Consider the following 23,445-nt stretch of genomic DNA (forward strand, 5'->3'; position numbering starts at 1 on the left):
TATATATATATATATATATATATATATATATATATATATATATATATATATATATATATATATATATATATATATATATATATATATATATATATATATATATATATCTATCTATATTCACAGGTGGGACATAGGGACACAACTACAATGGCGCGTAACTAATATGGCGCGTAACGACTTACGCGCGCGGGGGGGCTTGGGGGGGGGCGCGAAGCGCCCCCGCCAACTAGGTGTTAGGGTGGCGCGAAGCGCCACCCCAACAGCTAGTATATATATATATATATATATATATATATATATATATATATATATATTTTTCTATAGATTTTTTCTATAAAAAATATATATATATATAAATATATATATATATATATATATATATATATATATATATATATATATATATATATATATATATATATATTTCAAAACCATTCAATCAAAATTATGAGAAAGCCATTTTGCCAAAAAAAAAAAAAAAAAAAATATACAAATTTCGTTTTAATTATTCCTCTGCGGAGAGCCAAAATCAAAACATGCATTGATTCAAAAACGTTCAGAAATTAAATAAAAAAAACAAGTTTTTCAATTGTTTAGTTCATTCAGGTTTTTTGCAATGTGTTAATATTTGTGATTTGGTAAAATTTATAATATTTAGTTTACCTATTGTTGCTAAAGGGAGGGATATATTAACAAGATAATCTTGTTTTGGTTTTACTTGGTTGTTTTACATTTGCTGTTTTTTTTTTTTCATAGGCATGTATTTTGGGGGTGATACCTGACGCGGGGATGCCATGGATATTCTGTGGTAGCCACAACACTGTGCTGGGTAGAGAATTTAGAGTGGCGAAACCCTATATAGGCCAGTGTATTCTCCTGATGAGCCCTTATGTTGGGTGTTGCCTCTGAATTATTTGTCTATATTATTTTTTCTATTATTCGGTAAATGACGACTTATACTTATTGACGACATGACTGCCTGTCCATGGATTATTCTTTATGGTTGATTGTGTGTGGCTATGCTGTTTGACCTGTGTGATTGTATGGATGAGTAGGGTTAAGGCCTCATTCAAGTGCTGGTCTATATTAATCACTAATTTAGGAAAACAGTCTTCCTTTTCTCCTTCTGTCTTTTTTTTTTTTTTTTTTTTTTTTTTTTTTTTTTTTTTTTTTTTTTTTTTTTTTTTTTTTTTTTTTTTTTGTGTTTGTGCTGTAGCATTGGTGATTTCTCTTTTCATGATATATATATATATATATATATATATATATATATATATATATATATATATATATCAAAACCATTCAATCAAAATTATGAGAAAGCCATTTTGCCAAAAAAAAAAAAAAATAAATATACAAATTTCGTTTTAATTATTCCTCTGCGGAGAGCCAAAATCAAAACATGCATTGATTCAAAAACGTTCAGAAATTAAATAAAAAAAACAAGTTTTTTAAATGAAAGTAAGGAGCGACATTAAAACTTAAAACGAACATAAATTACTCCGTATATGAAAGGGGCTTTTCCTTCTCAACGCCCCGCTCTTTACGCTAAAGTTTTTTACTGTTTTAAAATGTGGAGTTAAGAGAAAGAGTCAAACTTTAGCGTAAAGAGCGAGGCGTTGAGAAGGAAAAGCCCCTTTCATATACGGAGTAATTTCTGTTCGTTTTAAGTTTTAATGTCGCTCCTTACTTTCATTTAAAAAACTTGTTTTTTTTTATTTATTTATTCTAAGGCCTTTGTGATTCAGGGATCATTCTTAAAGATTTGGGACAAAATTCAAGCTTTAGCGTAAAGAACGATGGGGCGAACCCCCTCATATAAGTAATAAAAATACACAGATATAGAAGTTCGCTACGTAAGTTAATTCGTAAGGTACGTATGTTTATTATATACGTTCGTACAAAAAAAAAAATTAATCTCGTTGCATTTTTAAGCAACCAAAAATTGGAGGGCAACTAGGCCTCCTCACCCACTCCTTTTTTTTATCGAAATATTCCGATCATAAATTTCCGATCATAACTATGAGAAAGCCATTTAGCCAAAATAAATCTCCCCCCTCCCCACATTGTCTTTTCCCACAATGTATCTGATCGAAATTTTGAGATAGCCATTAACTTTGAAATAGTCCAATGATCAGATGACAAACTACTTGAGTTCAATATACCCCTCTCAAGCCCAGAGGAAGGGTTTTGACTTATGCCCAGGAGGAAAAAAGGCTTTTATGAATGAGGTGGTCGTATACACCTCAGTGGGGACTCGAATGATTAGGAATCAAAAGTTCTAGTTTCCTTTTTTTTCAGGTTATATATTTAGAAAAGAGGGCATGTTTGATTCTGGATCTCCTGAAGGCCTTGCTTCCCTAGCACTAAGACTAGTGAAAACAGGGCCACAGATGGAAGGCTGTGCCCAGCTATCCCCGTCCACCCCCTAGCATCAAACCTAACCTCCAAATATCTTCCCATTTGCAGCGCAACTGGGAGGATAGTTCTGTATAAGGACTGTGAGTGGTGGTCTCTTATTCCATAAGCGTCTCTTATTGAATAATCAACTGCGACCAATTTCCATCGCTTAAACCCAATGGAAAACTTGGTCTTTAACAGAAAATGGCTATCAGTGACATAAATCAACTGCAATATGCAAGAAGCTGATGGATTTAATCCTTTTTATGCCTGAAGCCCAGACAATCATATTCTCTTGATTCTTTTCTGGCTTGTATGATAAGATTTTTACTTTAGAAAAAATGGCTATCACAAGCAAAGACGGGCCTTCGCGCTTAAAAATAGTGCGTAGGCCTAAGGTTTCCATAACATAGACCTGAAAACGTTTATTTTGGTTGTTGCTTCTCAATCGCCTTACTGCATTTTGCATACTCACTTTTCCATTTCCAAGAAGAATGGTTGTGCCCAATAGCTTTTGACTTCCTTTTATAAAATATAATGTTGAATAACCGCGTTTGAACTAGGTACTTATACTCTAATTTACTTCATTGTAAATAATAGAGATCATCCCGACTAGATGTTTTGTCTTTTGCACTTAAATAATTTAATTTGAAGTTTTTATTTCGCTAATAATTTTTCTATCATCGTTTCGTAAAAGTGTGCAAAGAGAAAATATTTGGCAAAAGAATGCAAATCTGGTGCGTGGAATGAAAGAGTGCAATGAAAAAAAATGAGTGCATTGCACACGAAAAGTGTGCAAGTTAGCAACCCTGTCCCAGCCCCCGGGGAATAGTTCTGAGTTACAGAACTTGCTTATTGTTACCTTAATACTTTGTTTATTTTGATGCTTGAATTTAGTGATTTACTTGGCAACTTTGGTGTAAGGTTCAAAGGCTGTAAGTTATGCAGGTTGCTTACTGTTACTTTGATACCTTATTTAGTTTGATGTTTCCTTTACTTTGTTACTTGTTTACTTTGATATTGTTACCTTGATACAAGTTTTGATACTTTGATATAAGTTTAATGTTGAAAAAAAAAATTTATTTTGAAATAAGGAATTTTTTTTAGACTTGAAACTTTTTGCTATAAAAAACGAACAACAATCTAATAAAAAAAAACATTCCGAAAAAGAAGTTTCAAAGAAAAGTAAATGTCATATTAAACTTAAGACCAGCAGATACAAATACCTGTTAAAATTTAAACTCAAATGACCAGAAATTACTATTAAAGAACAAATGAAACCCAAAACGAACAGGAATTCAATAAGCAATCATAGCAAAAAAAAAACACGAAACAAGTGCAAATATAAATGAATAAATAAATCTTAAGAGGATTAATACTTGAGTTGAATATGCAAATAAAGCTTAAAACTGAAAAAGTGTTTGGTGATTGAAGTATGACTGAAACCCAAAACGAAGAGAATTAAATAAACAATCAATGTAAACAAAAATACAATCGATACTAATATAAATGAATAAATAAATCTTAAAACATGTGGAACTTAGATTGAATATACAAATCAAGCTTGAAACGATCAAAAATAACTACAAATAAGAGTTTAGGTATCGGCTCCTTCTCTCACTGTAAAAGTCTGAAACCTACTGCGTCTTTGTCGCTTTACTGAAAACGGATTATATTACAAATATTTCTTTTGTACTTGATATTGAAAATAAACATTAAAATTACACTCAAATTTTAAACCGATGAGCTTTCAATAATTAATATCATTACACATAAAATATTCACTTAATTTTATTAATTCTTTCTAATATTGTTCAATATAGTTTACAATTATGGTGTCGCTACGAAAAAGAGTTTAGATACTGCCCTCTTTCTTAACTGTAAAAACCTAATGCCTACAGGGTCGTTAGCGCTTCACTATAAACGGATTATATTACAAATATTTTATTTTTCAGCTATTGCAGCATTGAAAATGAAAATAAAAATTACTGTGAAATAAAACCTTGAACTGATGATCTTTCAACAATTAGTATCATTACATATCAAATGTTCAGTTTGATTTTATTTGTACTTTCTAAGAATGTTCAAGACACTTAGTTTTCAGAAAAGTGCCTATGACTCAGTAGGTTTTAGACTTTTACAGTGAGAGAAGGAGGCGATACCCAAACTCTTGTTTGTACTTATTTTTGTTCGTTTCAAGCTTGATTTGCATGTTCAATTTAAGTTCCACTCGTTTAAGATTTATGTATTCATATTAGCATCTATTGTATGTTTGTTTGTATCGAGTGTTTATTTAATTTCTGTTCGTTTTGGGTTTCGTTTATACTTCAATAGTAAGATATTTTTTTTTCTGTTTTAGCTTTGTTTGCACAGTCTATTTAAGCTGTAATTGTTTTAAGATTTATTTATTCATTTATATTATTACTTGTTGTATTTTTTTTTACTTTGATTGTTTCTTTAATTTCTGTTCGTTTTTGGTTTTATTTGTTCTTTAATAGTCGTTTCTAGTCGTTTTGAGTTTCAATTTTAACAGTTAGTTGTATCTGCTGATCTTAAGTTTAACATGGCCTTTACTTTTCTTTGAAAATTTTTTTTTTCGGAGAGGTTTTTTTAATTAATTTTCAATAAAACGTCAGTGATGCGATAGACTTTATAACTATTACGGATAGGGTTGGGTAAATGGGATAGTAGCCAAATTCTAGTTTGTAGTAATTTTGGTTAGTTTTTAACTTTGACTTGAATATTCAATTTAGTCTTTACTCTTTTTGAGATATATTTATTCACCTATATCAGTATTTTGTTATATTATGTTTTATATAATCATTTATTTTAATTTTTGTTCGTTTTGAGTTTGAATTATTTTAGAAATTATTTTGTTGATCTTAAGTTTTAAATGGCTCTTTACTTTTCTTTGTTAAAATTCTTTTTGGCAAGTCTCTTTTTTGAATAAATAATGAATAATAAGTCCTTCTATCGCTTGGAAGTATTAGATGGTAGGTTGATTTAGTTTTGTTATTTTTATAAAATAACAAGAGTCCATATTTAAGGTTTTAGTTATGATGACGGAAGTAATTGCTTGAAACATTAACCAAATAAACTACGTCTTGTAAGCTATAGTCGTAAGAACGAGCTGTAACCGAAGTGCTTTCTGTGGGGAAGCTAAAATATTTAAGAGTTTTCACATTCTCATCCAAAGTATGCAATCTTTAGTTAGTTTGCTTTTAGAAATTTTGTTTGATATTGTGAATTTCATTTATTTTTCCTAGGTTGAATCATCTGTGTCCGTGGATGAAATAGGATTCATTATTTCTAAATTGACGGACCTTCAAAGCTTCATTGAAAGAAATTCATTAATCACTTCAGCGTCTCTTCCAGATAAGTATGTTTCCTTAATTAGCCTTCGAATAGGACTTGATCGTAGATAATAAGGTTTTGCTTTGACCCCCTCCCCCCAGCTCGCTGGATCTGCGACCACAACGGAAGGCTCTTAAGACATTGCTTCATTGTCGCGTCGTTGGGCATTGAGCAGGCCCACGTGTTTGAGCCACTGAAGGCGACTGTATTTGCGACATTTGATATGACTCCTTGTTCCTTGAAGCACGAGTATCACTTTGCCTCTGGAAGCATTATTTTTTGTCATTGGAACCCCAAGCCTCAAAATTCAAAGAGTGGACCTCGTCACCCTCCAATCACTTCCTACTTATAAAACTGGCAATGGAAGTTGAAAGATGTATTCGTAAAAGCCCTCTTCCAACATTCTATGCCATTCAGTTCAGTACGAGCACTATCTTGATTGTATTTTTAGAGGATGTAGGGGGGAGGATGACATGGCCATATAGCCTTTCAATCACCAAGGACTGCTTTTACTCTCAGTTTTCGATCCAAAATATTTGAATGTGCTCAACTCCCCCCTAAAACTTATTGCTTAGTATTTGCGGCGAGAATGAATAGTGTTGCATTTGTGTGGATTTTTCATTTGCAAGAATAGGAACGGTCCTTGGTATCCTAAGATTGTTTTGGACAAAGTTTTTCTGAGATCCGAGTTTAATCAGGGAATAGAATTTTCACCTTTTTAGAACGTTTTTTCATAAGCTTTTCCATTTGAAAATAGTCATCTGAACAAATAAGGGTATTTTCCCGAAAAGTCTTCTTGAAAATCTTGAATAATTTTACCAGATTACGGTAAGCTTTTATCTTCTATAGGTATAAAAGGAGCGATTCTTCATAACTTTAGGCCCTTTTACAATGGGAAATATTCTAAATCCTTATTGTCTTAAGTATTATATTATTACTTTCCAATAATTAATCCTTCTATATGTATATGATGAGCCATTCTTCGCCACTTAGGGCCTTTTCCAATGGGCTGCATGAAATGCAATACTTCGGAAACGCATTTGTTTTATGCTTCAATTCTTTTGATTACATTGTTTACCTTAAAATTTTAACCCAACTATGTGTGGTCTCTATATTTCTCAAGGGATTAAAATTGTGTGAAATGGGGGTTAATTCCCAACATTTTGGAGGCATGTGCCCCCAAACTGAAATTACTGATAGGGCCCCCTTGACCAATTGAATTACGGTTGCAAGTTTCAAGTCGCCCTGAGAAAATAAAAAAGTTTTTTGGCCCTGTTTCGTGGTGAAACATTCTTTTCAACTTTTATTTTGTAGATTGTGGTTCAAGGACCAAGAGATATGAGTTTTCAGCTGACAAAAAAAATAAGAAGAAAAACCCCTTTGTCCCTAATTTTGAAGAGCCTATGGTTGGAACATTAAGTCATTTATGTGCGTTAAGGTTCCCTTAGCCCAGGAACTTACAAATATGAGCATCAAGCCTTTCAGAAAAAAAAAATGCTTTCGGGTCCACCATTTTTTTTTCTCTCTCTTGTGTATCGGCTCTCATTTATCTGAGGAATTAAAGATGTAAACTTCAAGCCAATTAGCAAAATAAAGTAAGTTTTTATGGCACTTGGTATGGTCCGTTAATTCGGAAAAAATAGAAAAAATAAAGTATTTTTAGCTTTCGAACGGTTGGCCCTGTTTCGTGGTGAAACATTCTTTTCAACTTTTATTTTGTTTTCATTTTCAAGAGTCGGTAAACAATCTATTTATATGCACAGACAATGGGACAGCAAAGAATGTTGTATATTCGCAAGTTTTACGTAGTTAAAAACATATATATATATATATATATCTATATTCACAGGTGGGACATAGGGACACAACTACAATGACGCGTAACTAATATGGCGCGTAACGACTTACGCGCGCGGGGGGGCTTGGGGGGGGGCGCGAAGCGCCCCCACCAACTAGGTGTTGGGTTGGCGCGAAGCGCCACCCCAACAGCTAGTATATATATATATATATATATATGTTATTAACAACGTCAAACTTGCGAATATACAACATTCTTCGCTGTCCCATTGTCTATGCATATAAATAGATTGTCAGGTTCACCGACTCTTGAACAGGCAAAGTATAATTGTCTATGGGAAAAACAATCCGTATTCAGATCTATACCTCATTATTCTAATGAATGCCCTTGAGCTTTGTTGATGGTGATTGCTAATCGAACATTCCCTGTGTCCCCGTCGTCATTTATACATCCCCCCTGTGCCCCCAGGCGTCCCCGTTGTAGTTGTGTCCCTGTGTCCCGGTCGTCATTTGTGTCCCGGTGTCCCAGTCTGTGATTTCTCTTTGAGTGTCCCGGGCGTCATTTATATTCCATGTGTCCCGGTGTCTCGGTCGTCATTTATATCCCCCTGTGCCCCCCGGCGTCCACGTTGTAGTTGTGTCCCTGTGTCCCGGTCGTCATTTATATTCCCTGTGTCCCGGTCGTCATTTGTATCCCGGTGTCCCGGTCTGTATATACATTCGTTTTTTAGTTTTGTTTTTCTCCTTTATTTTTTTCCTTTTTTCTTTTTTTTCTTTTTTAGTTTATTTAAATTTTTAGATTTTTTTGTTTTTTTATTAGTTTTTTTTTTTTTTTTAGTTTTTTTGTAGTTTTTACCCTTTTTTAGTTTTTTTAGTTTTTTTTACTTATATCCTGGTCGTCATTTATACTCCCTGTGTCCCGGTCGTCATTTGTGTCCCGGTGCTTTGTTGATTGCTAATCGAACATTCCTTTTGTCCCGGTCGCTTTCTCTTTGAGTGTCGTCATTCATATTCCCTATGTGCCGGTGTCCCGGTCGTCATTTGTGTCCCGATGTCCCGGTCTGTAATTTTGTCAGTTGAAAACTTATGATGAAATAAATTTTTAATTTTTTCCCTTTTTTTGTTTTTAGTTTTTTTTTTATTGGTTTTTACCTTTTTTTAGGTTTTTTAGTTTTTTTCTTTTTTCTTTTTAGTTTTTTTTGAAGTTTTTATCTTTTTAGTTTTTTTATTTTTATTTATATTTTTTTAGTTTTCTTTTTCTCCTTTATTTTTCAGTTTTTTCCTTTTTTTAGTTTTTTTTTCTTTTTTAGTTCTTTTAGTTTTTACCTTTTTTAGTTTTTTTTAGTTTTTTTAGTTTTTTAGCTTTTTTTTATTAGTTTTTAGTTTATTTTATGGTTTTTTCCTTTTTTTAGTTTTTTTTTAGTTTTTTATCTTTTTTTAGTTTTTTTTTAGTTTTTAAGCTTTTTTAGATTTTTTTATTTTGTTTTCTTTTTTTTTTTGTAGTTTTTACCTTCTTTAGATTTTTGCTTCTTTTATATTAATGCTAAAGCCAAAGTTCGAACCTGGAACCTCTTGAACCTAGAACCTGGAACATAACGCCTTATCAACTCAGCTACATCGGCTTGAATACATTCGTTTTTGAATTGGTATATGATGAAATAATTCAGACGTCATATTATATGATGAAAAAAATTTTTAGTTTTTTTTCCTTTTTTTCTTTTTTGTTTTTTTATTGGTTTTTACCTTTTTTTTTTAGCTTTTTTAGTTTTTTTTCGTTTTTTCTTTTTAGTTTTTTTGTAGTTTTTATCTTTTTTATTTTTTTGTATTTTTATTCATATTTTTTTAGTTTTCTTTTTCTCTTTTATTTTTCAGTCTTTTCCTTTTTTTAGTTTTTTTCTTTTTTAGTTTTTAGTTTTTTTTAGTTTTTTACCTTTTTTTAGTTTTTTTAGTTTTTTTAGTTTTTTAGATTTTTTAGTTTTTTTATTAGTTTTTAGTTTTTTTTGTAGTTTTTGCCTTTTTTTAGTTTTTTTCTTTTTTAGTTTTTAGTTTTTTTTTAGTTTTTTACCTTTTTTTAGTTTTTTTAGTTTTTTTAGTTTTTTAGATTTTTTAGTTTTTTTATTAGTTTTTAGTTTTTTTTGTAGTTTTTGCCTTTTTTTAGTTTTTTCATTTTTTTTTAGTTTTTAGTTTTTTACCTTTTTTTAGTTTTTTTTAGTTTTTTAGCTTTTTTAGTTTTTTTTTCTTTTTATTTTTCTTATTTTGTATTAGTGTGAAATAATTCAGACGTCATATGCGGACAAACCCGACGTCACCTGATCCACAGATCCACAGACAACTTATTTTTATATATAGAGATAGATAGATAGATATATATATATATATATATATATATATATATATATATATATATATATATATATATATATATATATATATATATATATATATATATATATATATATATATATATATATATATATATATATATATATATATATATATATATATATATATATATATATATATATATATATATATATATATATATATATATATATATATATATATATATATATATATATATATATATATATATATATATATATATATATATATATATATATCACAGGTGGGACACAGGGACACAACTACAATCGCTCTTTACAGAATCTACGCTAGTGAGTTGACCCTGGTTTTAATCCTGATCTCTGATTGTAATCAAGACTACATCCCAATTAGTTTGCAATCCTGTTTTGTTATCTTAGTTTTGATAATCTTTTATTGACTACTATTACCAGATTAAAATGAAGGCATAAAAAAGTGGTGAAAACGCCTTTATAACTGAAAAATGAATTCAATTTAGTGGGAGGTGAGGTGATTATCCTCTTCAATAATCTTCATAAAATACACATTCTGAAATGGATACACATGCATATATACCCACTTAGTTGTAAGACGTAGAAATTGATAAATAGTGTCTTTTTTTTTTTTTTTTTTTTTTTTTTTTTAGTTTTATAGGCTTCCGCTGCCATTTTGTGCATTGTGCACCCCATTCAGTTCTTGAATACAAATATAAATATGAATGATACTTTCATATATAGAGGAAGAATTGGACGTTTTTGACATTGGGTATTTCAAGAATAAGAATTCTGTGAAAAACAGATTGTTTGATGCTTTAAGTTTTTATCTGTCAAAATGCCAATAAAATAATTTCTAAATTATCAAAATTCCTCTTTTTGTGCCGAAATACTGCCCAGTAACTTTATCACTGTAATTTGTTATCTAGTTTTAATATAAGTCGTCGAAACATAACCGATGTACCTGCTCAGAGAAGACACTATATGGACGTGAAGCAAGCTGAAAAACAATCCCTCCAGGCGCTCGACCATCTTGTAAAGCACTCAGCTGAAGTACTTGGTCTTTGGAGGGTCATATGCGACCACCAACTTCACTTATTAAAGGATAATTTACCTGGGGTAAGTTTATGCGTTTATACATCAAAAGAAGATTCTCTTGGACAAAGTTTTCAGAAATGTCAAATTTTAATGTTTATAGCTGAAAAAAATTTTTTGATATATATTGCTGTTTTTCTCCATAAAGACTAATTAGTCTTATTTCCCAACTCGATTGCTCAAGCCAATAAGGTCTGTAAGGTTTTTATTTACCAAAAGCATGCAATGTTAATTATTTGAAAGATTAAGTTTTTACTTCAATGGGTTCCAGTTGAGGAATACCATTGAACTTTTTCATGGAGGTAAATTATTTTATGTACTAGAAAGTCAGAGTTAATGCAGAAGTGCTAACTAATTAAAGAACAACATTTCTCTTGTGTTTTTTTTTTTTTTTTTTTGCCACTTCATATAGGAGATAATGGTAGGGATTGTCATAAAACTTAGACGAGGGCTTATTTGGAGTTTTTTCTGAAAGTCCTTCATGACCTTTTTAGAGCTCAAAGCTACAATAGGATAAAACACCTCTCATGTCCATTGTTTGCCCCTGGGCACCCTTATGGCACCGCTTAATATCGGCTCAAATTCTTTAGATTGCCGTTTTACTTTTACTGGCCGTTATATTATTATTTTATATTTAATACGAAATTTGGCATATTGACCTCTTTTATGCCCGAGATCATGAAAAGAATCTAAATTCGCATAGTTAGATTGTCCCTAACCCTCCCAACTCCTCCTTCCCCTTGTCCACTACCGATTCTTTATGCAAAGACATTGGCACTATCGCGTTATCTTTAAACTGGGATGATGCAAGGAAATTCAATTTCAGTGCAAACATGAGCCAAAGTCTGTGCTCAGTTCATAACCAATCTTAGGTCCTGATTTGGTGCAAAAGTGAGCTATACTCTGAGACTGTATAAAAATTATTTTAAAAAAGTCCAAGCGGTCCAATTTCACCGACAGGGTTCAAAACAAGCTACATCCTGAGTCCATCGATATCCAAGCTATGTCTAAGTTCTGAACTCTATCGGTGTAAAAATGAGCTAAGTCTGAATTGGAGGTAAAATTAGCAAAGTACTTAAGCCTACTCTTTTCGTATGTATAGAAGCTCTATGGTTGAGTCATTTATGAATCGTCAATGTAAAATATTGGCTAAGTAGTAACCTTTAGCTAAAAAAGAATTTTTGAGAATTTTAAAAAGAGCTACAGACCCCTTTAATATGGCTTCAAATCAAATTAAAAAGTACACCATTAAAATTACTATGATTGATAACCTTATATTGGGAGTTTGCGTTCTCCCGCTTTGAAGGAAAAATGAAAATCATATTTTTGTGCGTGTAGTACTGATGTTTCTCTTATTTCTCTTTTCACCAAGGGTGATCGTGCCACTATACCATGAGAGGAATTATCTGAATATAAATGAAAATATTCTGTTCCTTTTTCGGCTAACGAGGCTGATTGGGCCAGAACTGGGTGCAGTTTTCTCGCATTTCTGGCCGCAAATCACTAGTTCGAGCCAAAAAGCCAGAGAATGTAAATTCTGAGATAGCTAATCGATTTGTCACGGTCAATATCCGTCCATGGAGGCTTACAACCCCTCTTCTATTTTATGTTTTAGTGTAGCAATATCTCCTTTTTTCTTTTCCTGTCATAAAGTTGATCGCACTTGGAAAAAAAGGACATGGATTGTTTTGATTAGCTTTGTCTGAACCGGAACTAAAAGTCCCAGCACTTTTTTAAGTTGTCAAAGGGGATCCTTCGTAGCAGATTGCGTTTTTCCAACTCCAAGAAATTATTTTTTTGTCAAAATAGAAAAAACGAGCCAGTAAGTGAAATTTTGAGATAGTCTGTTCATTTTTCATGGCCAAAACACTAAGTTGGAGGTTTACAATTTCTTACCTTGAAAACTCCCGCCTCACCTCCGTATTGAAATGCAGCCGTCTTATGGCTGAAACTGTAGGGTCAATATGATCTACAAATATGGCTTTAGATGTTTAGCATTAGATGCTTAATGCTAAAGATTGAATTGGTAATAAACATCCGTATGAACCCCGGATGGATCCAAGCTTTCTGTTAAAGTTCGCGATGTCTTTAGAACTGGGAATCACTCTTGTCCATATTTTTTATTTCGTTGTTTACAGCAGTGGCTGCGACCTAGTATAGAGCAAACCGCGGCTCTTTGTCACTAGCATTTTCAAAATACGTTTTCTGTGGAACTGACTCGTGGTAAGATTTTTTCAGTTTACACCAATTTAAAAAAACAGGTACTTTTATTCCCACTGTCGAAGTAACTTGAATTACCAGTGCAATAAAGCTTTAACCAATTGTTTGCAGGCTACCACCTTGACTGAAAGGAAAATGAGTTTTGCATGGACAGCCCATATTGTGCCTCTATTTTCTGGGGTCATGACATAACAAATGTTGATAGGATAACGAATAAGAGATCGTTCTAAACCAATGCTAATTATCGCATACTTTTTGTAGTTTGACACTGATAGAACCACATTGAAATGCCTGGTTGCATCGTTAAGTGTCATCTTTGGGTGCCACATATGAAATCGAGAGAATTAGAAAATTGGGAAGTCTCCGTTCTAATGACCGTCTTCGAAAACCCCAAACAAAAGTTTAGAGTAAATAATTGGCTGTAAAATGATTTTACTAAAGAGAGCTAGGCTTGTACTTAATAGTTAATTACATAAAAAAAAACTAGTTTTTTTAACTGAAAGTAAGGAGCGACATTAAAACTTAAAACGAACAGAAATTACTCCGTATATGAAATGGGTTGTCCCCTCCGCAATCCCTTGCTCTTTACCCTAAAGTTTTTAATTGTTTTAAAATCAGAATTGTGGCAAAGAGTTAAACTTTAGCGTAAAGAGCCAGGGAGTAATTTCTGTTCGTTTTAAGTTTTAATGTCGCTCCTTACTTTCAGTTAAAAAAAACTAGTTTTTTTTATGTAATTTCTGAACGTTTTTGAATTAATGCATGTTTGATTTTGGCTCTCCACACATAAATTATTAAATGAAATTTGCATATTAACTAATTGGCTGTAAAATGATTTTACTAAAGAGAGCTAGGCTTGTACTTAATAGTTAATTACATAAAAAAAAAACTAGTTTTTTTAACTGAAAGTAAGGAGCGACATTAAAACTTAAAACGAACAGAAATTACTCCGTATATGAAATGGGTTGTCCCCTCCGCAATCCCTTGCTCTTTACCCTAAAGTTTTTAATTGTTTTAAAATCAGAATTGTGGCAAAGAGTTAAACTTTAGCGTAAAGAGCGAGGGAGTAATTTCTGTTCGTTTTAAGTTTTAATGTCGCTCCTTACTTTCAGTTAAAAAAAACTAGTTTTTTTATGTAATTTCTGAACGTTTTTGAATTAATGCATGTTTGATTTTGGCTCTCCACACATAAATTATTAAATGAAATTTGCATATTAACTCCTTTTTTGGCTAAATGGCTTTCTCTTAGTTTTGATCAGACGATTTTGAGAAATAGGGGTGGGGAAAGCCTAGTTGCCCTGCAATTTTTCGGTTACATAAAAAGGCAACTATAAATTTTAATTTTTAACGAATGTTTTTATTAGTAAAAAATATACGTAACTTAAGAATTAGCTTACGTAACAAACTTTTATATTCTTAAATTTTTATTATGTATATGAGGGGGTCTGTACTCTCGTTAATACCTCGCTCTTTACACTAACTCGTAAGTTTTGTCCCAATTCTTTAAGAATGACCCCTGAATCCGAAAGGTCGTAGAATAAATAGTTGAAATTACTAAAAATACTATAGCATAAAGAGTGAGGTATTTATCTCCTCCTAAATACTAAATACTCTAAATACCTAAATACTCTCCCCCTAAAATACTGCTAAAGTATTTTTAAAACCCCTCATATGCGTAATAATCTCTGTTCGTTTTAAGTTTCAATGCTACTCCTTACTTTCAATTGAAAAAAAACTTTTCCATGTTTATTTTTTCATTGTTTTTTTATAGTAATTTTAGAAAACCCTGCGCCCTTTGAATTGAATTTCTGTTCCCCCATGACATATTTCTCCAAGGAAAGATCCTCCCACATAGCTCCCTCCCCTCAATCCCACCCCCAAAACCAAAAAAAAAAAATCCCCTGAAAACGCTGTACACTTCCCAATAAACATTATTATATATAAACACTGGCCGAAGTTTGTAACTTGCAGCCCCTCCCCCAGGGACTGTGGGGGAGTAAGTCATTCCCAAGGACATAGTTATTATGGTTTATGATTTTGTGGAACAAAATGGCTATCTCAAAATTTTGATCGGTTGACTTTGGAGAAAAATGAGCGTGGGAGGGGGCCTAGGTGCCCTCCAATTTTTTTGGTCACTTAAAAAGGGCACTAGAACTTTTCATTTCCGTTAGAATGATCCCTCTTGCGACATTCTAGGAACACTTGGTCGACACGATGACCCCTGGAAAAAAACAAAAAACAAACAAACAAATAAACACGCACCCGTGATTTGTCTTCTGGCAAAAAATACGAAATTCCACATTTTTGTAGATAGGAGCTTGAAACTTCTACAACAGGGTTCTCTGATACGCTGAATCTGATGGTGTGATTTTCGTTAAGATTCTATGACTTTTAGGGATTGTTTTCCCCTATTTTTTAAAATAAGGCAAATTTTCTAAGGCTCGTAACTTTTGATGGGTAAGACTAAACTTGATTAAACTTATATATTTAAAATCAGCATTAAAATGCGATTCATTTGATGTAGCTATTAATATGAAAACCCCATTTTTTAGAGTTTTGGTTGCTATTGAGCCGGGTCGCTCCTATTTGATGAAACTACAGTCACTTGTGAAAGTTACTCCTAAGATTTTTATTTCGTTCACAATCGGGAAAGGGACTAGAGGCATATCTATATTCCGCTTCAGAGGGTTGAAACGAATTATCTTCGACTTGGCTACGTTAATGGTAAGATCATGACTTGAGCATTCGGTCTTTAGCTGATCAAATAACTGGTCTGAAAACTGCTTTGTTATGATAGTGTTTTCGACCAGGTAAGCGAGCACTATGGACAGATCATCTACAAACTTGTAACGGTCGTCGTGATGGTTAAGCAGGGAATTAATTACAGCCAGGAAAATTATTCCAGCTAATTTTGTGCCTTGTGGGGCCCCGCAAGAAGTATCTGACCATGATGAATCCGAATCTTTTTCGTGGAGTGCAAAGACTTTTTGTTTTCGGCCAGTTAAGAAGTCAAGTACAAGGCCAAGGGTGCATCGTTTGGCTCCCATTTCCTGGAGATTCATGCCTGCAGTCCGGCGGCGGATTAGGTCAAAGGCCTTTCGGAAATCCACTGCGCAAATGTCGACGAAACAGCTACCTTTTTCAAGCCATTGGAGGACGCAGTCAAACATCCGTACTAGGTAGATTGTAGTACTACACTTGGGGAGTCCACCGTACTGGAATTTATCAATACGCCCATGAATTTGTTTCAGAAGAAACTTGAGTATAAAGGCCTCAGTTACTTTCGCCAGACAAGGTGTAAGTGAGATCGGGCGGAGATCGTCGCTTTTTTGGAATAATTCTAATATAGGCCCTTTTCCACTGTGACGGGAAAAAGCCAGAAGCAAAACACTCGTTAATGATGCTGGACAGTGGTAATGCTATGAAAGCTGCATATTCACGTAGCAGTTTGGCAGGTAATTCACCAGGGTATGAAGATGTATTATTTAACGAATTAAAATATAGAAAAAATGTGTATATTGTCTGAAAATACAGCAGTGGACAAAACAAAAATTAACAAACTCTTAACTATAAAAAAATCTGAATATTCCGACTAAACGTCCTGAAGCCTTTATCAACGAAAAAAAAAGAAACAAAAGAAACAGTAAATAAAACTCACATCATGAGTTTTATTTGTTTTTTATATGTTATGTTTAATTTAGATTAGTTCCTTTTCTTTCTCCCTATATTTTCATTTATTAAATTCTTCATTCAGTGTCTTTTGATTTTGTTTGTCATCCCCTTTAATATTCCCTGACAGTTCCAATTAAATTCCTTTATCCGTTTCTGAGATTTTGCAGATGCTCTCTTTTGACTACATGGATGCACGTAGTGCCTTTTTATCTAGTTCATCATTCCACTTAACATTCCCTGAAAGTTGCAACTTAATATCCTTAGCCGTTGCTGAAATTTTGCACGTACGCCCTTTAACAACCTGAATGAAAATAATGTGTTTTGATTTATTTCAAAATCGCTCTCATCACTCCCTAATAGTTTCAACTTAATGCCCTTAGCTGTTCCAGATATTTTGCAGATAGCCCTTTTTGAAACCTGGATGAACATAACGTATTTTGATTTAGTTCAATATCCTGTCCCCATCATTCCCGGAAAGTCTCAACTTAATACCTTTAGTCGCTTCTGAACTATTTCACAAATTCTCCCTTTTCTCTTTTAAGACATATGTTCAAACAACTGAAAATTCGCATAGTTTGTTTCCTCGCCTCAGGGTCTGTGGGAGTTATGTCATCTACAAAGCTATTATTATTGTAGCTTTCGCTTATTTAGATCAAAATTGTCGTCTCAAAAGTTTTATTGGGCAAGGCTAGAGCGTCTTTGATTAATCTTTTTAATATTTAAATGCTTATTTTCTGCCTGTGGATGCTAGGGTTAAAAAACTAAATTGGATTTCTCGCTGTGGAATACGTCAAAAATATATACTTAGCTCAATTTGGAAAACTGTTTACTTTTCTGTTAATTTATTTGGAACTATTGGAGGGCAGTGTTGAAGCATTTGCTTAAAAAAAAGCACAGATATCCGTATACAGAGTTTTGTCTCTAGGTCCTGAGTAAATTGATCACTTAAATAGTTGTTGTTAATTTATTGTAAAATTATTCATTATGTGCTTGAAGAAAAATCTTTATTTTGAACCTTATAAATGAAATACAGTTGGAAAGCTTTCCTTGATGGAGCTTCCAAGTTTCCAAAATCTGTTGCCTCCAGAAGTAAAGTTACTGTGCTTTGGTACTTTTTATAAATGTCTTCTTGCTTCAAAAACTTTTTCGTCATGTATTCTCGTTGCAGGACATATTATCTCAGATGAAAATGATGTCTTTCCGTGATTTAATACTTGGAGGACAAGAAGTTTGTTCATCTTTGATCAACTCTCTAATTAATCGGTGAGCAAACTTTTATTTTCTTTCGAATTGACGAATCCCAATGTTAGGCCTTCATATATTAGCGATTTAGAGACCAAATAGATGAAGCCATTTAGTTGTTTTTTAGATTTAAATGTCAAAGTACTTGAATGATAATTTGCTTTATATATTCTAGAACAAATTAACATAAAAGTAACAATACGAGATTTGAAAAATAAATAAACGTTGAATTATGAATATTTTTTACGTGGATTCATCTGACTCCACGCAAAACTATACCTAAACTCATCTGCTATGCCAAAAAACTTGAACAAGCACAAACAATTCTAGTGTATGTTCTCTGCCAGATGGTCCCCCGACTGCATAATCTCAGAGTCAAAAAAATATTTTCTCTGCTACTCTTTTATGGTTCTAGGCGTTTACCCCCTGGAAAACACCCCCCCCCCCATTTTGTAAAAATCTACCCAGAAAATTCCCTCCACGCGGAAAATGCCCCCTCCCCCTGGAAAGTAAAGTTATCCAAATTTGAGAATTTTATTTAAATATTGTTTTTTTTCTTTTTCCGTAGGGAGAAGGGATTTTGTTACTTGTGTATTATGTACCACTCATTCAAGTTTATCCTGTAGAAAACTCGAGAATAAACCGGTTTCTTTGTTAGTTTCTTTCAGCTTAGCGTGAGACTACACAAAGACAAGTGACAAACTAGATGAGAAATATATAATTTGGGCTCTATATTTGCACATAAGGGGGGAGGTAAAGTATTTGGACAGTTTGAAGTCAGAAAACAATTCTTAGTTCATAATATGCGGAAAAATTGCACCTAATACATTTTGCATGCAGGCTTGCTATAATTTAACCCCCCCCCCGCTCTAATGTGCATATATATAGCCCAAATTTTTTTCTAAAGTAATGAAGAAACCGGTTTGTTCTCAAGCTTTACACGTCGTGAACTTCAGTGAGTGGCGTATAATAATATACGCCACTCTATACTAAGCATAAACAATGTTTTTCAAGGTTAATAAATTTTAAACATGCAGCCTCATATTTATACATCATTCTAGTCCATTTGTATGGTGCTTAAGGCTTATACCTAGTACGGATCTAAAGCACGATCATTCAGAGGTAGAATTATTTATGAACACTCTTCGTTATTCCGAGAATCATGATTTAGTGTCCAGTAGTTTACCATAGTTTGGGGCTCTGTTTGGGTTTTATGGAGAAACCTATGCTTCTTAACTCTGAGAATTGATCTACAGTAAAATAATAGAAGTACAAATTTCCAGTATTCCAGGAACTTGTTTCATCATAAAGGTCTTTGTAGCATGTATTATCTCCTCGAGAGACCACGGGAAAGATATCAGATTGCCACTTTATATTTACGCTAGTCTCGTTAATAATGGAGTTAGGTGCACCCCACTTGACTCAGATCTTCAAAACTTCCCTGAACATCCTATCCGACTCAGCCTATGTCCTCTCTAATATTGTAATTTTAGTAAATCTGAAAGTCGAGAATTTATTGAATATATAATTTTTTTAATGACACTCTTAAAAAAAAAATGTTCAATTCTTTTGCCCCAACATTAATATCTGAAATTTTCCGAGCCAGTTGTCCCTCTTTTTGGGGAACTGTTTGTATTATTTACGGCCCTTACTCCATGGGGCTATGGGGGTTAGGTCATCCCAGGAGGCATATTCATTAGATATTTTGACTTTTGTGACAAAATCACTATAGAAATTTTGATCATATTTTTTGGGGGATAAAGGGAATTCGATAGGTGACAAGGGTACGAGGGGGGTGGGGTCTGGTTGCCTTCCAATTGCTTTTGAATCATTTAAAGGGCACTAAAATCTTTAATTTCCAGTCGAAGGAACCACCTCCCAAATTTCTGCACATCCTAAGAAGTAGCCAGAAAAATAAATTAATTTATTGAAGGAAAACGACTACTTGTGCTGCCTATGATAAACCCCAAAATTCGAAGTTAGTATAAACAGTCAAGAGTTAGTCTGCGTATAATTCAAGAAACATTTCTTTTAGTTGAAAAATATTGAAATATTCTGACTGATGCTAGCTGCTACTAAAAAAAGGAGCTGTGCTGATGGGAAACTGACTATGTAAAGAATTATTTTAATTGTACAGATCAGTTTTTTTTATGTTATGTAATGGATGGATTTGATTTGTTTCTGTCTTTTTTTCTATTTTCCAAACTATAGAGGAGTATGACTTTGAAAAAATGAAATAAAAGAGACTGTTTCATCTACTAATAATCGGCTTTAAATAATAATTTTTGCTTTAATTTTGCTGTTTGTTTTAGATTATCAAAAGGAAGATTTATCTTTTAAAAAGGAAGCTTAAATACGAGTGTTTAGTTCAATATTTTGATGTTCAGTCGTATTTGCACGGAATTATTTTGAGGAAGAAGTGGCCTTATAAGAACTACCCCTTACTTCCTATGTCTACATATATGAAATTGGATAAATGCGCCTTAGCGACGAATAGCCACTTCATGGGGGCATTGCAATAGAACTTTTGAGAGAGAAGAGTAATTGAAATTATTTGAGTTTGAGAGTTTTGGACTAATACCCGCATTCTTCAGGACAAAGCTTATGACTGGTTCAAAAACAGGAAAACGCTTAGCATATATTAGTTCTTATATATATATATATATATATATATATATATATATATATATATATATATATATATATATATATATATATATATATATACTAGCTGTTGGGGTGGCGCTTCGCGCCACTCCAACACCTAGTTGGAGTTGGACCCCCCCCCAAGCCCCCCCCGCGCGCGTAAGTCGTTACGCGCCATATTAGTTACGCGGCATTGTAGTTGTGTCCTTGTGTCCCACCTGTGAATAGAGATAGATGGATAAAACTTGGTGGAAAAAAAAACACGAGTCCTAGATACATGATTGATATAACCAGAACGGATCCGCTCTCTTTGGGGTAGTTGGGGGGGGGGGGGTTAATTCTGAAAAATTAGAAAAAATGAGGTATTTTTAACTTACGAACGGGTCATTGGATCTCCATGAAATTTGATTTTTAGAAGGATATCGTGTCTCAAAGCTCTTATTTTAAATCCTGACCGAATCTGGTGACATTGGGGGAAGTTTGGGGTGGGGAGACCTAAAATGATGGGAAACGATTAGATTGGAGGGATTGGGATGAAACTTGATTGGAAAAATAAGCAAAAGTCTTGCATAAGTAATTTACATAATTGGAACGGATCCGCTCAATTGCGGGGGGGGGGGGGTAATTCTGAAAAATAAGAAAAATGACGTATTTTTAACTTACGAAGGAGTGATCGGATCTTCATGAAACTTCATATTTAGAAGGACCTCGTAACTCCGATATCTTATTTTAAATCTCAACCGGATCAAACGCAATTGGGGGGGGACCGGAAATCTTAGAAAATACTTAAAGCGGTGAGATCAGGATGAAACTGCATGGGAAGAATAGAAACCTGTCTAAGATACGTGACTGACATAACTGGACCGGATCTGCTCTCTTTGGTGGAATTGGGAGGGGGAGGTAATTTTGAAAATTGAGGTATTTGTAACTTACGAAAGGGTGACCAGATCTCAATGAAATTTGATATTTAGAAGGATCTTGTGCTATAAAGTTCTAATTTCAAATTCCGACCAGATCCTGTGACATTTGGGGGAGTTGGAAGGGCGGATCCGCTCTCTTTGGGGGAGTGGGGGCGAGGGTTAATTCTGAAAGATTATAAAAATGGGGTATTTTTAACTTACGATTTAAGAAGGAAACATGTTTGAGAAGGAAGCATGATAAGAAAACAATTTACAATATGCATAACAATTGTAGCAAACAGATTATGCATGGAACCCCCTATATTTTACCTCCCCCCCTTAATGTGTAAATATACAGTCGAAATTATATATTTCCCGTCTATTCCCCCAATGCGTCTCTCTTGTTTCATACCTTGTACTTATTAATTGAATTAACTGTTTAAAAGAAGAACCGGAAAACAAGTGATGGGTGACAGAATGCATTGGTTTTATATAATTTGGACTATATATTTGCTTTTTAGGGGAAGGGGGGTTGGCGGTAAAGTATAGGGGGGATCCATGCAAAAGGTGTTTGCTACAGCTATTGTGCGTATTATGAAATGTTTTCTTAAAATGTTTCCTTCTCTAGGCTTATACCCCTAAGCTGTAACTATTGCTGACGAAATTGGAATTCCCTAAGAAGCAAAGTCCTGCGGATGTAACTGTTCCAGTCATCTATGCAGTCAGCACAGTAAAGGGAAAATATTTTTACACTGTGACAGTCATCAATGATGATTTCACATTCATGAACTTAGCTATTGACTTTTAATTAGTTCCCAGTCCTTTGGGCACAGACAACGCGGGTTTTAATGCGCAATTTAAATACGTATTTAAAACGTTTTCCATGAATTTGATGAGCAGAAATGGAAGTCATTCAAGAATCTATGTCAAAAGATAAGGATAAAATTGTAACTGAAGTGTATGAAAAAATTCCTACCTATAAAGAACGGTGTCGATAATACAAAAGGGTAAGGTAATAATTTTTGATGTTATTCTAAAGTCTGGTTTATAATAATTGCCAATAAACAAAGTACAGCAAATTCGATAACTCTAGTACCGAGTCTAACTTTAGGTTCTGACCTTCTCACAAGTGCCAAATGAGCTCTTGGCTCTTGCCTCTTCCGACCTCGTACCATATGAGCTCTCGGCTCTTCCGACCTCGTCACAAGTGCCATGTGAGCTCTTAGCTCTTGTTTTTATTTTTATTTATATTTTTTTAGTTTTCTTTTTCTCTTTTATTTTTCAGTTTTTTCCTTTTTTTTTCTTTTTTTTTCTTTTTTAGTTTTTACCTTTTTTTAGTTTTTTAGTTTTTTTTAGTTTTTTAGCTTTCTTAGTTTTTTATTAATTTTTAGTTTTTTTTGTAGTTTTTGCCTTTTTTAGTTTTTTTAGTTTTTTAGCTTTTTTAGTTTTTTTTTCTTTTTAGTTTTTTTTTTAGTTTTTATCTTTTTTAGTTTTTTTTTCTTCTTTTGTATTAGTTTGAAATAATTCAGACGTCATATGCGGACAAACACGACGTCACTCGACAGACATAACCCACAAACAACTTATTTTTATATATATAGTGTATTTATATATATATATATATATATATATATATATATACTAACACCTAGTTGGTGGGGGCGCTTCGCGCCACCCCCCAAGCCCCCCCGCGCGCGTAAGTCGTTACGCGCCATATTAGTTACGCGCCATTGTAGCTGTGTCCCTGTGTCCCACCTGTGAATAGAGAT

At 33.2% G+C, this 23,445-nt stretch overlaps 1 protein-coding gene across 5 annotated transcripts in view; it reads left to right on the top strand.

The window, feature by feature from the left end:
- LOC136031214 (nuclear pore complex protein Nup155-like) overlaps nt 1-23,445 on the top strand; it is a 180,406-nt gene that overhangs the window by 97,275 nt on the left and 59,686 nt on the right. For all 5 annotated transcript variants that reach the window (XM_065710591.1, XM_065710588.1, XM_065710590.1 and 2 more), the window contains exons 12-14: nt 5,667-5,779; nt 10,835-11,024; nt 18,058-18,152. In XM_065710591.1, coding sequence (XP_065566663.1) covers nt 5,667-5,779; nt 10,835-11,024; nt 18,058-18,152 — 398 coding nt within the window. The remainder of the gene's footprint in view (nt 1-5,666; nt 5,780-10,834; nt 11,025-18,057; nt 18,153-23,445) is intronic.

The sequence above is a fragment of the Artemia franciscana genome, chromosome 9 (genome assembly GCF_032884065.1).
Source record: "Artemia franciscana chromosome 9, ASM3288406v1, whole genome shotgun sequence".
NCBI lineage: Eukaryota > Metazoa > Arthropoda > Branchiopoda > Anostraca > Artemiidae > Artemia > Artemia franciscana.